At 42.2% G+C, this 15523-nt stretch overlaps 3 protein-coding genes and 1 non-coding gene across 4 annotated transcripts; 2 read left to right on the top strand and 2 right to left on the bottom strand.

Moving 5' to 3' along the window:
• Positions 1-346: 346 nt before the first annotated feature.
• LOC117748965 (phospholipase B-like 1) lies at positions 347-8049 on the bottom strand. Its single transcript, XM_034559127.1, has 11 exons — positions 7669-8049; positions 7020-7242; positions 6387-6470; positions 5941-6082; positions 5589-5735; positions 5021-5165; positions 3714-3914; positions 1660-1800; positions 1374-1559; positions 1193-1299; positions 347-625 (listed from the first exon to the last, which is right to left on the bottom strand). Exons 1-11 carry the CDS (start codon positions 7733-7735, stop codon positions 449-451), a joined length of 1620 nt encoding a protein of 539 aa, XP_034415018.1. The 5' UTR covers positions 7736-8049; the 3' UTR covers positions 347-448.
• Positions 8035-8107, bottom strand: trnar-ccu. The gene has a single exon. It is a non-coding gene; the product is annotated as a tRNA-Arg (tRNA).
• A 394-nt stretch (positions 8108-8501) lies between these two features.
• Positions 8502-10282, top strand: cby1 (chibby homolog 1 (Drosophila)). Its single transcript, XM_034558892.1, has 5 exons — positions 8502-8606; positions 8822-8920; positions 9125-9230; positions 9388-9500; positions 9831-10282. The coding sequence occupies exons 1-5, from the start codon at positions 8601-8603 to the stop codon at positions 9909-9911; spliced, it is 405 nt and encodes a 134-aa protein (XP_034414783.1). The 5' UTR covers positions 8502-8600; the 3' UTR covers positions 9912-10282.
• A 396-nt stretch (positions 10283-10678) lies between these two features.
• pdap1a (pdgfa associated protein 1a) lies at positions 10679-14613 on the top strand. Its single transcript, XM_034559153.1, has 6 exons — positions 10679-10858; positions 11817-11899; positions 11979-12053; positions 12355-12479; positions 12625-12776; positions 13477-14613. The coding sequence occupies exons 1-6, from the start codon at positions 10846-10848 to the stop codon at positions 13506-13508; spliced, it is 480 nt and encodes a 159-aa protein (XP_034415044.1). The 5' UTR covers positions 10679-10845; the 3' UTR covers positions 13509-14613.
• The last annotated feature ends 910 nt before the right edge of the window (positions 14614-15523 follow it).

The following is a 15523-nucleotide window of genomic DNA, read 5'->3' as shown; positions in this document are numbered from 1 at the left end:
GATGAGAGCAGCAGTGATTCCAACAGGATCATCTTTCTGTTGTTACTGGTGTTCAGTTGAAACAAGCAAATGCATTTACAAATGCGTTTTAGGATGATAATGTATGAATGATTTAGTAAATAGTTAGATCAAGCCTCAGGCTGGCATCAATCAGCTTTATAATAAATGACTTTAACATTACAGTCAACTGCATATTTGATGATGGGAAATTAAGTAATTCAGATTGTCCCACGTCTTAATCTTTTTTTGTTGTGAAAATGCACGGTCTGAGAATGTAAACTCTACTTATATTTCAATTATATGTTTGAACAAATTAGAGGGACATTTTCATCATAATTTACAAGGTTTTACATTTTACCCAGTCAGGTGACAAACATTTATTCCTGATTTGAACCGGAAAGCATGCCCTATTCTCCCTGGCCCGGTCGTATCGGCTGTCTCTGTGCTCTCAGGGCCGATGCAGTGTGGGCCTCATAGTGACAAAGGGAAAGTTGTAGGTGTGTGGAAGACCCCGATGAGCCGTGAGGTTGAACGATTGCCATGAGAACGGACGCAGGCCCCCCTGTGTCGTGGGGCCGTTTATTGCTTCCGCGACCAGCTGGACAGCCATCTGGTAGTCCGTCACCTGCACCGATAGATATGGGTGAGAGAAGGCAGCACGGAAGGAGTGAGCAACAGGAAGAAAGTGAGGCCATTTAATAAGGTTCAAATATCAAATAGACATCCATGAAGAAAGTTATGGTGCCAGTTCTCAAAACGTGCACTTCACGTGTAATTGCATTTAATTTACATTACATTTAGCTGACGCTTTTAACCACAGCAACTTACATTCATACACCGTAGACACAGCTACGGGGAGCAATTCATCGTTAAGTGTCTTGCTCAAGGACACATTAGCGGAGGCGGGGATTGAACCGCTGATCCTCTGATTGAAAGACAGACCTGCTAACCACTGACCCACCTTACATTTTAATTTGGTCCAAATTAAATTTGACCTTCTAAAGCCAGAAATTAAAAGGATTTAGTGTTTTTCCTTTGGAGTAGAAAACCCTCTGGAGAAAGCTCCAGACTAACAAAGTTATTTGCATGCCTGCAGTTGTTTCACGCAGGATACATACCCTAAAAATAGCACTTTTCACCTAGATCATATCTCAAACTTGATACCTGCACTCGTGTGCTGATGACCTCTGACCTTAGTATCATAGCAACCTCCTGGCTGTGGTCTCCTTGGTCTCAGGTCGTTACGGCAACAGATGGTTTTACACGGATGGCCCTTGGAGTAGGGGTCTCTCCTGAAGTCTGAACATACCCTTAATTACTTGTGTGTGCATGTTTTCTGTTAGGATATCATTCTTAGTTATTGTTACACCTACTGTTGTATCTCATAATGTGTTTGAGGGAGTTTAGGTCGGACACCCTGGCCTGGTCCCTGCGGAGGATTTTGGCTCGGGGACAGAGGTCGTATGAGAAGTCCTCTCCGTATCTGTTCCACATCACACTGTACCCACTCAGGTTGTAGATTTCAACATGAAATGGTATGTTATAGGATGGCCAATAACCTGCAAAATGTAGCACACTATAGTTGGAGGTCATTCAGACACATTACCGCCTGGATAAAAAAGAATAAAAAAACGATACAGATAGATGTTCGTTTCTTACCTCTGCGTAACGCTTGAGTCTGATCAGAGTGCATCACCTTCCCGGGAATCTGCTCCACCACAGTCAGAGCTCCCTCCCTGATACTGTGACCCAGAGAAACCCTGCTCAGGTCCACCAGCATGTACTGGCTATTATATGTACCTAAAATACAGAGGGGGACATGCTCTGTTTGCTGCCTCACAGACACAAACAGTCCACAGAGGGTTTGAAGGTCAGTAAAGCATTCTGTCGGTTGCATTCAAATCAACAAACAAAAAAACGTGAGCCTGCTGTAGAAAGGCGAACCGACACGGTGAACAATTTGTTTCCTTTATAAATAACGGGGCCACCATGATTGTGTGGTAACTACAGCTTTGAGCGTGGGTCCTCTGAACAACTATCCCTGCTGCCGCTTTCAAGGATACTCTGACAGCTGAGAAGGGAAGATGCCGAACAGCAGCTGTGTTGTGGTAAACGAAATGCAGAAGATAAACAAGCAAAAAGGTCTCAATTTTTGATACAACCAGACTTAGTCTACAGCCACACAAGCAGCTCTGTGTGGCTGTCCTTTGAGCTAAAAGGCTTCGTCAATTATTGGAGTCAGAGGATCACCAAAATCAGTACCCTTCATCCTCTGAAGACCATGAATGTCTGCACATTTTTTGCCAATCCAGCCATGAGAGATATTTCCCGGAACAAGTAAACATTTTAACCTGACGGTGGTGCGAGAGGAAAGCTCATAGAATCACCAAAGTCACCAGGATTCAACCTCATGGGACCACGAATGTATACAATTTCCCTCCGATCCATCAAAAGGTTATTGAGATATTTCATTCTGTACCAAAGCGATGAGGCTGAACAACCTGAAGCTGGCTGCCAAACAGGAGCTCCAAATGCAACGATCTTCCAAATAGCTGATGCCAATGCATCCTTGAACACACAATTTGATCCAATTAGACTGTCTCTCTGTAGGTACATTCATACTGTACTTACATAAACTTTGTAGAAGGAAGGAAATTCATCTAAGAACTACTATAACCGTTGAGCAGTTTGCATTAATATAAATGATGCATGATTTGGGCCGAACGGCGGCTGATAACAGAACATCTCATCCTCGTCCAGTGGCATTGCTTCTAGTTTACAACTGGCACAGGAAAAACAACATGCAGTCTCGCATGTGCCCGAGGGCTCTGGGACTGGAGGAAGAAACACGGTGAACTTCTGACTCCAGGGTGACGGCATTGCACACACAATACATCCAACACAAAAAAACACCCAAAGGTCGGTCAAGGCTGTCGTGTTTTCTGCCTGCAGGACACCACAACAGTTCGTCAGGACGGGGGCGGAAGACTGTCAGTTTCAAGAACACTCTGTCCTGCTCTCCTCGGCCCTCCCACAGCAACATGACGTGGAAGATCGAAGCAGCTGCCCGATTAACACAAGTGTTGTGTAATGGTTGGTCTGTTTGATAGTCTGGTTGATCTCTACGGAAATGTGTCCTGTGGACTAAAGCCATCCTTCATTCCTTTCTGCAAGTCTCATTTTCCTCGTGTGTGCTCTTATTTCAGACTCTTCCTCCAGCGTACCATGAGGTTGGCATGTGGTCTCAAGCGAAAGGGTTCTCACTAGTATATGAATTATCTTCACATTTGGTACAGACATACACGTCCGCCCCCAGGATGAATTTGAACAACGTTGGTGATCCCCTCGCCTTTTGTTTATTTGAATCTCACGCGTGTCCGTCTTTTATGCATTATGTGCTTGGTACCATGGAGGCCACCGTCAGCTGGCACTGAGTCATGGTCCATCCATGTAGTTTTTTAGCCATTTCTTTGGTTTTGAGATTGTGTGATCGAGCCAACATTATAAATGTGCGAGGCAGGCGGAGGTTATGGTTTCGCATGATCAGAAGGTTTTTCGAAAGCAACGAAAGGGGAGTCCTGCGTCATGTCGTCTGCTGACGCTTTTGGAAAGATCGAAGGGTTTAGAACAGACTCTGGTCAGAAAAGTGGGACACGACTCTTCTCCGCCTTCTTTTGGCTTTGAATACACTTGACACATCATCAGGATTATACCTGAGTTGTATCTGGAGAAGACGTGCGCCCACTCCTCTCCGCTGTGCGCCAGGCCGTTGGCCAGGCGGACTCTCTGCCAGGCCAGCAGGCTGTGAGGGCTGAGCTGGGAGAGCAGAGAGACGTTGAAGACCCCGATGGTGGTCTGGGTCATCAGCAGGCCGCTCCCAAGCAGGTAGAAGTCGTCCAGAGACACCAGGAAGCCTGGAGGCGGAGGAGGAATCGAGGGGAAGGATGTTTTAGGACAAACGTTTGAGAGGCAATGTTTGGGATCGTTTCATTTCCTCGGCTACAACCTTCAGTAGGCCGCTGTTGCCTAGCAGCACCTTGAGCTAAGTTTACAAGCTGTTTTCTGCTAACAAGCAGCTGAATGTAGCTGTATATTTACTTTACTATTTAGATTACAACAGAAAGGAAGAAGAAATACTTGTACTTCTTTTATATTTCTACTACTACCATTACATTGCCATTACTACTACTACTACCTCTATGAAAACATAATCTGCTGCTATTAATAATGAATATAGAGTACTACTTCTGCTGCTATCAATAATGTCAATCTTAGGCAAATGGGTATGCCCGCCGCCCCCACGTCCACTTCTACTTCTACTTCTCAAGTATTCGTATCTGACCTGCTGTGTGAGCTAAATGTGCCACATTGTCAGAGAGAAAGGCGCTTAAGAAGGCTGCAGGGGTCACACACCCCCTCCAGTGGCAACGATGGGTTTTATCTCTTCATTCTAATACAGTGAAGTGATAATCTTGGCCCGCCGGCTTCTAATAATAGTGCATTAAAACCACTTGTTTGTGTTCTGGTAGCAATGGAGCCTTTAAGCGGATTTCTTTAATGGTCTGGACCTCTCGCCAAATATTTGCCCACCAATTTCCTCCGCCTCCTAGGACTTGACAGCGAGGGAACTCGTTTGGTCATGGCTCTGTTTTGTCCACTGCGCTGGATGTTTCCCCACCACAGACTAAGCTCTGTGCTTAGCAGAACAATTACTTTTAGTGGAGAATGCACATTGAGGATTTGGGTTAAGTCCTCGATGTCGGTGTTTATATTTTCCAAGATGAAAATGAAACCGTGTGGATTAAGGACAGGCAGTTCACCTCCGCTCAGGGCGAAAACTGTGCTTTGTTGTACTGTAGGTTGACACGCTGCTGTCTGAAATTCAAGTTATATTCTCAGAAAACACTGTTGCATCTACAAGCTGACCTTATGCCATGTCCGATGATCTATTTTAAACATTGTGAAAACAGTCTTATGCAGCTCATCTGTGTGATATCTTCCTCTGTGTGAGTGTGTATACCAGGGTAGCTGCTGAAAGACACCTTTCCAGTGGCGGCGTGTGTGCCAGACAGCCTGAAGTCCCAGTGTTTATAGATACGCATGGTGGCTGCGTACGTATACCAGCTGGAGTGGCCAAACAGCAGGTTCTCAAAGCCCGGCAGCACCTTGCACGCAGAGGAGGGAAAGAATGCGGTAAGAACGGATGTGTGTGCGAGTCCTGTCTGATGCTGCAGGAGGGGAACAATGCACTGGTGTGTGTTCTATTTCACTGCATCCCTCCTGAATTGTTATAATTGTATAATAATTGTGTTTCGTGCTAATTATAACCCGTTAGCATTATAGCAACATTTAGATTCCTCTATACAAATCCGAATTAAAAGCTGTCAGATTGGATCTCATTCCATTTACACTTTGATTTGCCTAAATGATTATGAGGAGAGGATACATCGTCCTCCCAATGGCCTTCTGCACTCAATGACACGAAAGAGGAAATTACCAATGGACAAAGCACCCACAATAAAACTAATTAGGCGTTGAGGCCTACCAAATGCTCCCTCACAGCTTGAGCCAAATGAGTTTGGCCTAACCTTGATGAGAGCAGTGCAGTGGCCCATTCCTGGCATCCTGAAAGCGCCGGTCTCTGTGGAGGAGTTGGAGCGAGGCGTCAGAGCTGGGACGAGGTCCAGGAGGTCGCCAACACCATTCAGAAACTGGAGGGCAAATGCTGACAGAGGCTGGCAGGAAGGTGGAAGTGGCAGAGATGAATGAGATGAGATGATACTGGGACAACTCTCTCACCATTTTCGCCAACACACACACGCACGCACGCGCGCGCACGCACGCACGCACGCACACACACACACACACACACACACACACACACACACACACACACACACACACACACACACACACACACACACACACACACACACACACCTTCCTGTGTTTGCTTTTGGCCCACCGCGCAGCTCCAGCGTGGAGTCCGTCCAGCTGGGCCAGGATCAGTCCCAGGTAGTTCCACAAGGGGTCGCTGTGTCTCCTCAGTTTCACCTGCTCTCTGGCCCACTGGTCCTGCTTGCTGTGGATCAAATTCAGAATTACAACAATGGCTAGATGCATCAATGTAATCTTTGCATTAAGTATATAGACTAGTGCCAATACTGTTGAAGCTGACGATATTCCATCAATAAATGTGTTAATGTTTTCATTTCTACACAAAATAAGAAATAATACACACATAATTATAACAATATTGAGTATATCTATTTAGTCAGGTGAAGAGGCCTTTGATCACGGTTGGACATGATAGCTCTTCATTGAAACTAAAATTATACAGACATTTCTTTCTTGAACCAAAGGGAAGAACCTCTTTAAGAATGTACCTTAAAAACCTTTTCAGGGGATTCAAAACCTTCTCATCCTTTAGGAGTTGAGGGTACATGTTGGAGTAATGATTAAACATCTGTCTGCGGAGAAAGAATAAGAACAGTGGGAATCAAACCATTTCTAGGTCACTAGGTAAACACAGTTTCAGTAACAGCTAATAGCTACACTGTCAAAAGTGTAATGAGAAATGTAATCCAATCAATTAAACCGTGATGCAAAGAGATATTCAGAATAATATTTCCGATAACTGTACACAATGAAAATTGGCTATCGTGTGACATTTTATGAAGATGTACAATAGTTGACACGTTTCAAAAAGCCTCCATAGTTGTTTTTTATCATCTTTTTATATACTTTTTCTTTGCATTTAAAATATGATAACCCTGATGTCTCTTACAACACAATATCATATAACGGGCCTTTTCAGTCATGGTGGGTGAAATGTTGTATCTAAAGAGGAACTACGCCCTGTTTCCTGGTTCTGATTCATTATCTAACACACAGACTTGAATTGATGATGTTTTCAGGACAGTCTGACCATAGGAACATACAGGTGACTGGCTGTGCAGGCTCAGAGAGTTTTGATTTGAAACATATTTCAGACACACTACAAGACCTGTGACACTCACCCAGCAGTGAGATAACCTTCCAGGTACCCAGCCAGGAAGAAGGTGGTCTCATCGTCCTGTGCGATTCCTCCATGACCTGCGCAGATCTCCAAGATGCCCCATCCAGAGAGGAGCAGACTGTCATTGAAGTAACCGTAGGCTCCCCCTTCTGTTTCAATTAACCCTTCCTTCAGGATCACACTTTTCTGGGCAGCATCCAAGTACACAGTGGCCTCTTGGAGCTCTACCATTGTATGAGAGGGTTGAGGTTGGATAACACGCATTATATAAGATAATGGCATCACACCAATAGAGTGAACTATAAGGACAATGCAGCTCATCAATAACATTTTATTTTCTTATTTGGTACTTGATTGTTTTTGGTCTCATGAATATTAAACTTGTAGGGCTAGCAAAGGGGTTCTTTAACATACGATATTTTCTCCCAGCAAACATTAGTAAACATACAATGTATTATTAAAAATAAAAAGATGATAATATATGTAAATTATCCATTATAAAACACCCTACATGTTGTTACTAACTATATCTGTTGATCTCATGCTATTCCATCTAAACAAAACAGCCTTCCTTTTTGAACAGGTTTAACTGAATTATCCTGGATTAAAAATTAGTTTCCGTCACGTTCAGACACGACGGTATTACTCACGGTATATCTGCACTGATGCAGCCAAAGTGCTCAGCAGTACGCACAGTTTGATGCTTTGCTTCTCCATGATGGCTGTTTCCTCGCGAATCTCTGCCTTTCAATAAGTAAATGTTGTTATTATGTCTTCTTCTTTGAGAGCGACGTAATTTCCACGGGGTCAACAAAGCGTTGTTTTCGGTTGCTGCTTCTTTTAATTGCATTTCGTCACCATGTCCCCTGCCTTCGCCCTATGTCAGCTGGGATAGGCTCCAGCGCCCCCGCGACCCTAATGAGGATAAGCGGTATTGAAAATGGATGGATGGATGGATGGATGATTATCCTATGTGATAGCGTCCATCTACATCCACTTTCACCAGAAAAAGCAACCACCCCAGATGGGACTCGAACCCACAATCCCTGGCTTAGGAGGCCAGTGCCTTATCCATTAGGCCACTGGGGCACTACGTTCAGGGGGCGGGGTCAAAATAACTTATATCCGGACACGAAGCAACCTGATTGTGATTATAGTCTGTATCAGGGTCAGGGTCTCACGCTGAAAGGCTGAGACCCTGACATAACACTTTGTATTAATTACTCTATTCAGGGGTAAACCGCTTGGGAAGCCACAAATGCGCTCACCACGGTTAAGTGCTTAGGTTTCATGGACGGTTCCATTATCTCGCATAAATAGGGGTATTTATGTTATCTTAATGCAGCTTTGAACATTACAATATGCAAACAAGGCCCCAGATAAAACATTTAATCAACGAGTTACAGCGTTAATGTTGCACACTTGCTTCTGTTGGCAAATCTCTTCCAACTACTTCATATTAAAGCCCTGCAGGATTTCAGTAACACCTTTAGACAAATGGAACTTCCACACCTGCGCAGTAGCAAGTATGGTTTTGTTGGGAGTTCAATCACCGCGTTAATGATTTAAATAAATAGTCTATATGGAGGTAAATATATATGATATATACTCTCAGTGACAAACACATACTAACCCACATGTGAGGCAATTTAGATTACATGTCAGGTAACGTTATGAGTAGCTAGCGAGTGTTAGCCAGATAGCATTAGCTCGTTCATGTAGCGATAGAAACGATAAACACAGTAACTGTGGCTTCTACAAAACAGCTGCTAATGCTGCCATTGGTGTCCATCTTTTAAACAGGACCTAAAGAAATCACTAAAGATGCCGCTCTTTGGAAACACATTCAGTCCGAAGAAGATTCCACCCCGAAAATCTGCGTCTCTATCCAGCCTTCACACGGTGAGCGGCCAAACTAACGCTGTAGACACGGTGTTAGTTACACTGCTGGGTGAATAAGGAAAGAGGATATCCAGAGTGAATAAACAAATGTAAAAGAGTTAACCGCTCAGGGTTGGATTGTGCTGACCGGGCTGCAGCTCGGCGTTGTGTTTGTCATTGCATGCAGACTGATGTCTGTTGTTTTTACTCTGTCGTCTGTTTCAGTTGGATCGTTCAACCAGAGAAATAGAATTGGGCCTTGAGTATGGACCTCCTGTGATGAACCTTGGAGGTCAGAGTTGGAAATTCGAAGAGGGGCAGTGGATATCAGGTAATGAGTGTGATAATAATGACGGATACAGACTAGGGCAGGGGATACTGCCACAGTTTTAATTGCAGATAACCATCCCAGTTTATTGCTGACTGATTGGCCCCTGAATAGCCAAAGCAACATTAATCTTTGCTTTGTTTCTGTTTTGTTGAACCAGAATCTGGTGGAAATGGGTCTGGTAGGGAATTGCAGCGGCTTAAGAAAAGAAATGTCCAGCTGGAAGAAGAGAACAACCTCCTGAAACTTAAAATTGAAATTCTATTGGACATGGTAAGAACTGAGCAGCTATTATAACATTAAATATGGAAGTACTAAGAAAGTTTATTTTGGCCTCCTCTTTATACCTCTTTCAGACGGATGCAATGATCTTGGATAAACCTGTGTTTGTTATGTATGAATGGGCAAATAGGGGATCCATAACCATCCCCTGCTCCATAACCATGCTTTTCATCAGTTAAGAACATGTAACTCTGCTTAGATTTAGAATAACGGCTTGCTCAATACATTTTGATCATACACTTAATTACCAGTTCAATGGTTGGTGTAATTTACTCTCTTCCCAAATCTTTTAATAACTGCTATTTAATATGTTCCTTATAGCTGACCGAGACTACTGTGGAGTACCACCTAATAGAGAAAGAAGTGGAAGATATAAAGACTCAACATCGAAGGAAGAAATGACAAATCCGATCTGATGCCTTCGTCACAAGAAATGTTCTTCAAGTGTGTTGACATAAAAAAAGAGCGGTTACTTTGTTTTTGTTTTTTACTTGTACGTACAGAATTAAGTGCCCATATTTTTTGCATAATGTGGATTTTTGTAGGTTCGGCCTTACTTGTATTTAATCGAAAAAGCAGGTACTCCTTAAACAGATTTTTTGTCTACTTTTATTTGTTCTGTTCTACATTTGTAACTGTATATCTGAAACAACTGTGAACATTGTTCAAGACACAGCATCTGTATGGCAAGAACTGGCCAACAATTTTTGTATTTATTGTATTTTCTATTCAGATTAAAAGTAAAATCCTTTGTGGCATTATTGCCATTCACAGGTTGTTGTTTTTATATTACCGTAACAACTTATTAAATTGATACTTCATTGAGTCATAATCAGTGACACATTTACAAGAGGACAAGAACAAATCAGAATTCCACAAAATATTAATGTAGCCTACTCTTGTGTATGTATAATCAGAGTAATTACACATGTTATTTTTGACCTCGGGAACAGAAGTTTGACAACAGTATTTGTGACTATTTGTGTAAGATATACTTTCCAAAATTAGTTTTTCCTTAAAGTAGATCTGTAATTGATCATATTCTGGTACGGCGTTATATACATTAGTTTCACTCCCTTCGTGGAGGCCTAATTGGTAGATGCGCATGTCAGTCAAGTACTCTTTGCAGCGATTGGTTCAATGATTCCATCTGCGCATGCGCAGGCTGTTGCAGTTATTGCAGCGTTTCGACGGTTGTGCTTCCGACAGCGGGAGAGACGAAGTCGTGTCTAGCCTCTACTTTCAGCACTTTAACCCGCCGGCTTGGCTTGTACAACTGCCAGGTTATTCAGCGATACAGAAGAGGACTTACTTTGTTTACACTTGACTTTTAATAATGCCTCGGGGTGGTAAGTATTATTAACAGAAATGTGACATGCTAATTTTTAGCAAGCTAATTCTAGCTAGCGACTTGTTAGCTAAAGTATGAACTCTCACATGCTTAGCTGTTAGCATGCGAGCTGGTTAGCATGGTGTGTATGCGGGTTTAAACCGTTCAGAAAGGACGCGGCTTGTCCAAACAGTGAGTAGCTAATGTACGCACATGAACACTTGTTGGGAAAATCGGTATCTAAAGGGCTTGAATGCTTCGCTTTGTGACCATATGTGTGTATCTGCCATTGTTACCATGTGCATTGGAGACTGCTAACGTAAACATAGTGTTATCGTTTATTTTAATTCCCGGCAGATGGTTGTTGTTACCATAAACAGAGCCGTACACAAGTCTTTTGTTAAAATGTTCTTGAGCTCTGTATTTAGCGTTGTCTAACTCTCATTAGCCATGACATTTGCCGGTGAGCGTAGCTGGCCCTCGGTGAGCGTCATGTGTGTGACTCATCTCCCACCACACACACACACACTCTGCCCTTTTTCACACTCTCCAGCAGCATGATATCTTAAATGAACTCTGCAAGTTTTTATTTGTATTGAGATCTGCGATTCAGAGGTGGTTAGAGACAAGTGTGTCCACATATGCTACCGTTGCGGTACATAAAAACAGCTATACCTGCGCCACATAACGCCATCTGATATTACATCAGCCCAAACTCTGACTGACGAAATTGGCATGGCGTCTAGCACAAGCCGCTCAAATTTCAACAACAAGCGTCACCGAGGCAGTATTTACCAAGGGCCACATATAGTCATATGTCATTGTATAATTGTTACTGTTGTTGAGTGTAACTGTCTCCCTGTACTGAAAATGATTCAGCGATCTTTGTAGTTTGCTAACCCTTGTTTAATGACGAACTTAAGACTAGTCGGATACAGCTGATTTTCTAGTAACTACTCTTACATCTGTGTTTACAGGAAAAAGGGGCCACAAAGGCAGAGGGAAGCAATTTAGCAACCCAGAGGAGATTGACAGACAGATGAAAGCGCAGAAAGAGTTGGTGAGTGAACAATCTTTGTTGCAGACATAAGGGTTACCTTAAATCAAGGCCTGTTGTGATTGAATGTCTATCTTAACAGGAAGAAAATCCTAATGCAGAGAAGGAGACCTCTGACAACTCTGATGAAGAGAGCAGCAGTGATGACGAATCTGATGTGAGTGAGGGAAGGGGTATAATGTTGACTGAGCAGGGAAACTACTTGGTGGGGTTTAAGGACTTGCACCACACCAATCTTGCTAAAATGCATTTAGCTTAAATTACATTGTCATTGTTGTCAATATTCTTCTGTAACCTCTAACACAAAATGTGTTTTTTGAAGGACACACAAACAAACTGGCTATGTAAAGTAGCACATAGAACAAATAAGTTTAACAGCCTCTGCCATAACTTACAAGCTCTGTAATGATGATTTCCTGTTTCACTGATGTTACAAAGGTGTTTCTTTTTGCACACAGTCCAGAAAGAGGAGTGGAGTAGAGGGGCTTATCGAGATTGAGAATCCCAACCGTGTGTCTCAGAAGAGCAAGAAGGTGGCCGAGGTAGATGTCACTGCTCCCAGAGAGCTGTCTCGCAGGGAACGGTAGGTGGTACTCAGAAAATGAATGTTTGTATTTGTGTTCATTGTCTTTTTAGCTTCAGCAAATGTACAATGTTGTTGGCACCAGTCATTTTATCTTGATGAGTATTATTGTATCTTATGTCTATCTATGCCTTCCTTCTGTCAGAGAGGAGATAGAGAAGCAGAAATCAAAGGAACGCTACATGAAGCTCCATCTTGAGGGGAAGACTGAGCAGGCCAGGGCCGACTTGGCCCGACTGGCCATCATCAAGAAACAGAGGGAGGATGCTGCCAAGAAGAGAGACGATCTCAAGAAAGGTGAGAAATTGGAACAATTGACATACCGAACAGTTCTGTAATGTTAAAACTTTGCGGACTAAAAGTGGAACTTGTGCTTTTAATCAGCATGTTGCATAGAAACAGAGCCCAATTAAGGCCTGCCCACACTGTAGGAAACAATTAATCGCTCTCCATTCACTTTGCATTGTGAATGTACCTTCTTGTCACTTTGGGTTACTAGCAAACAACAGAAACAAATGCTTGAAACCTGGGTAAAGAACCAAGAACTACATTTTTAAAGAACAGCGACGTAATCGTGCTGCTTTCAGTCACCAGTGAGGTGAGCTCTAATGCAAAAAGCTACCAATTGTGGAGCTTGAGGTTTTGTTTTAAGGTTTGTTCATACATGTACTGCATGCTTACTGTGTCATAGCATATGAGGCCAGAAAATGCAGATGTGTTTAACTTTAGAGAAGAAGGCGGAAACTGCCAACAAGGCCACGATAATGGAACAATATTCACTTATGTGATGGTCAAAAGGTGGCGAGATTGTACATGGCCAGTTACTAACTGTCAATTGATCCACATTGTGGCCACTTCTGGATATTGCAACATATGCGTCTCTTACTATAATAAACATCAGACTTTAGGATTCACGGAGCCTTTGTTTGCTTGTGTGCTACACATGTTTTTTGGAGCCTGACACTGTTCTCTATGTTGCTTCCTATGTTTTTATCAGATAAAGATGATGATACCAAAGCAAAGCGCTAGTCCTCCATCTGAAAATTTCAACATGCACTTCAGTCTCAGAAGGATGGAGAGAGAAGGAGATCTGGAGGAGGACAACAGGGAGGGGGACCAATACGAGTGGCATCAGATCAGGGGTGATCCTGAACTCCTGTCCCTTATTTCAAATCACAGGGGCGTGGGTCTTCCATAACAGCGTGGTCAGGACGGGGCAAACAGGTGGATTTAAGTGAGCTGAAGAGGAATGCAACATTTGGGATGCCTCTAGTTTTCTTCCTCGAGGAGACAGTCGCAGGCTTTCCATGTGCTTCACTGCCTCTTAACTCTTCCCCACCCACCAGTGTTTTAATTCTGAAGCTGCTGAAGTTATTTCCATTGACTCAAACATTTGTACACATTTGTACACTAATATAAGTTTACTTAATGACTGAACAGCTTTTAAAGTAACTCGTTTATGGGGATATATTTGGTGCTTTGCTTTTCCTTCCATCTCGCCTGATTTGTAAGAAGGCAAATCAGTGACAGATGGAGAGAAAGAACACTATTCGTAGGATAAAGTGATATATAAGAGTTATACAATGTAATTGAGTATTTGTGGATATTTTGCACAAGACATTGGTATAATTTTCTAAAGATTTGAGTTTTTTATTTTCCTGCAGCATCCAAACATCTTTCTTCGCAAGCCTCCTGGTGTTGATTTTGTCTTTTTTTTTTTTTTTTTGATCATCTCTTTTAATTTGGAAATGTACAGTTAATAATCTGTCCTCCTATCACAATGTGTCTAGAACATATTTAGTTTACTTTGGATTTTCATGGATCTTTTCTCCAAATTTACACTTTGCTCAATTGAATCATCTTTTTCATCAAAAGTGTTTCAGAACGGGTTTTGTAATCCTTTGCTCAGAGCACTTGACATATTACTTGAATTGCCTTTAATAAGCATTTTTAAGTTGTTGAACATCCGTGTTGGAAAGCGCTGTCCCAAACGCTTCAGTAACTGTGGCCTGCCTTTCTGTTGGGGTCCTCTGTGGTTCTATAGGAGGGATTGTGTCTTCTGTTGCCTTTACAAAGTTTACACAAGACCCGTTCACTGTCTTTCTCCTGTGATTAAAGTCCTACAAAGAACCTACACTGAGTTAGTTTATTAGGTACACTTGGAATGTAATCGAATCCATCATCACCACTAGTAAGTTTCCAAATTGACCACAGATGGCAAAAGCAAAACTTCACAAAGCGCGGTTTTACTGCAGGGCATTTGTAATGTTTATTCTGCACAGGTGTACATGATAAACTGGTAATTTAGTGTGTGTGTGGAGAATTTGGAAATGCCTTGATCAGGAAAACAGTGTTCCCTATAACATGGAAACGGCTTAAATAAGAAACCGTTGAAACCCCCAAAGTGTGAGAAATGTAGCCACATTGGGGGAAAAAAACGAATTCCTCAAGTTTTCCATAATGTATTTGAAGTCATTTTTAAAAAATAAATTCATTAATAGATATGCTATGTTTTTTTCAGTTTCTCTCCTAAATAATTTGTAGTTATTATGGTGTAATCTGTTACGTGTCAAGTTGTTTTGACACTGAAAGTGAAGTTTGGAGATTAATTAACACTGAATATTGCAGAAGTTTAGTTGTCAGATCCCAAAAACTTCTCATTCCAGAAACTAACCAGTATGACATTATGCAGCAACTTTCTCTTAAATGTTTACTTTCTCTTAATTTTCTGCTAAGAGGAATAATAAGAGCAATCAACTCCGGGAAAACACCAAACTTTCTTAACTTTACCAATCTGCTCTTACCCAGGTGTGCTGAAGGAATAATCCCACTTGATATTAAATTGGAGGGGTGAACTGCCGATTGTTTATTGAATCCGAACCTTTTATTGCCAAGTATATTGTCACATACAAGGTCGGGTGGTGCAACATTGGACAATAACATTAAACAATCAACACAGTGCAAGAATTGAAACATGAAATGTACAGAATATAAAATAAAGTGCACAAACAAACAGGTAATGATACTCTAAACAGTGTAAGTTT

The sequence above is a fragment of the Cyclopterus lumpus genome, chromosome 19 (assembly GCF_009769545.1).
Source record: "Cyclopterus lumpus isolate fCycLum1 chromosome 19, fCycLum1.pri, whole genome shotgun sequence".
Classification (NCBI taxonomy): domain Eukaryota; kingdom Metazoa; phylum Chordata; class Actinopteri; order Perciformes; family Cyclopteridae; genus Cyclopterus; species Cyclopterus lumpus.
This window is presented reverse-complemented; position numbering and strand designations above follow the sequence as displayed.

Coding starts and splice junctions, on each gene's coding strand:
- LOC117748965 (XM_034559127.1), bottom strand. CDS start 7,735: ATGGAGAAGCAAAGCATCAAACTGTGCGTACTGCTGAGCACTTTGGCT. Junction 5,736..5,940: donor CCAAAAGCAAACACAGGAAG/GTGTGTGTGTGT, acceptor CCTTCCTGCCAG/CCTCTGTCAGCATTTGCCCT. Junction 5,166..5,588: donor ACTGCACTGCTCTCATCAAG/GTTAGGCCAAAC, acceptor TCTGCGTGCAAG/GTGCTGCCGGGCTTTGAGAA.
- cby1 (XM_034558892.1), top strand. Junction 9,231..9,387: donor AGAGGGGCAGTGGATATCAG/GTAATGAGTGTG, acceptor TTGTTGAACCAG/AATCTGGTGGAAATGGGTCT. Junction 9,501..9,830: donor TTGAAATTCTATTGGACATG/GTAAGAACTGAG, acceptor TGTTCCTTATAG/CTGACCGAGACTACTGTGGA.
- pdap1a (XM_034559153.1), top strand. Junction 11,900..11,978: donor TGAAAGCGCAGAAAGAGTTG/GTGAGTGAACAA, acceptor CTATCTTAACAG/GAAGAAAATCCTAATGCAGA. Junction 12,777..13,476: donor GAGAGACGATCTCAAGAAAG/GTGAGAAATTGG, acceptor TGTTTTTATCAG/ATAAAGATGATGATACCAAA.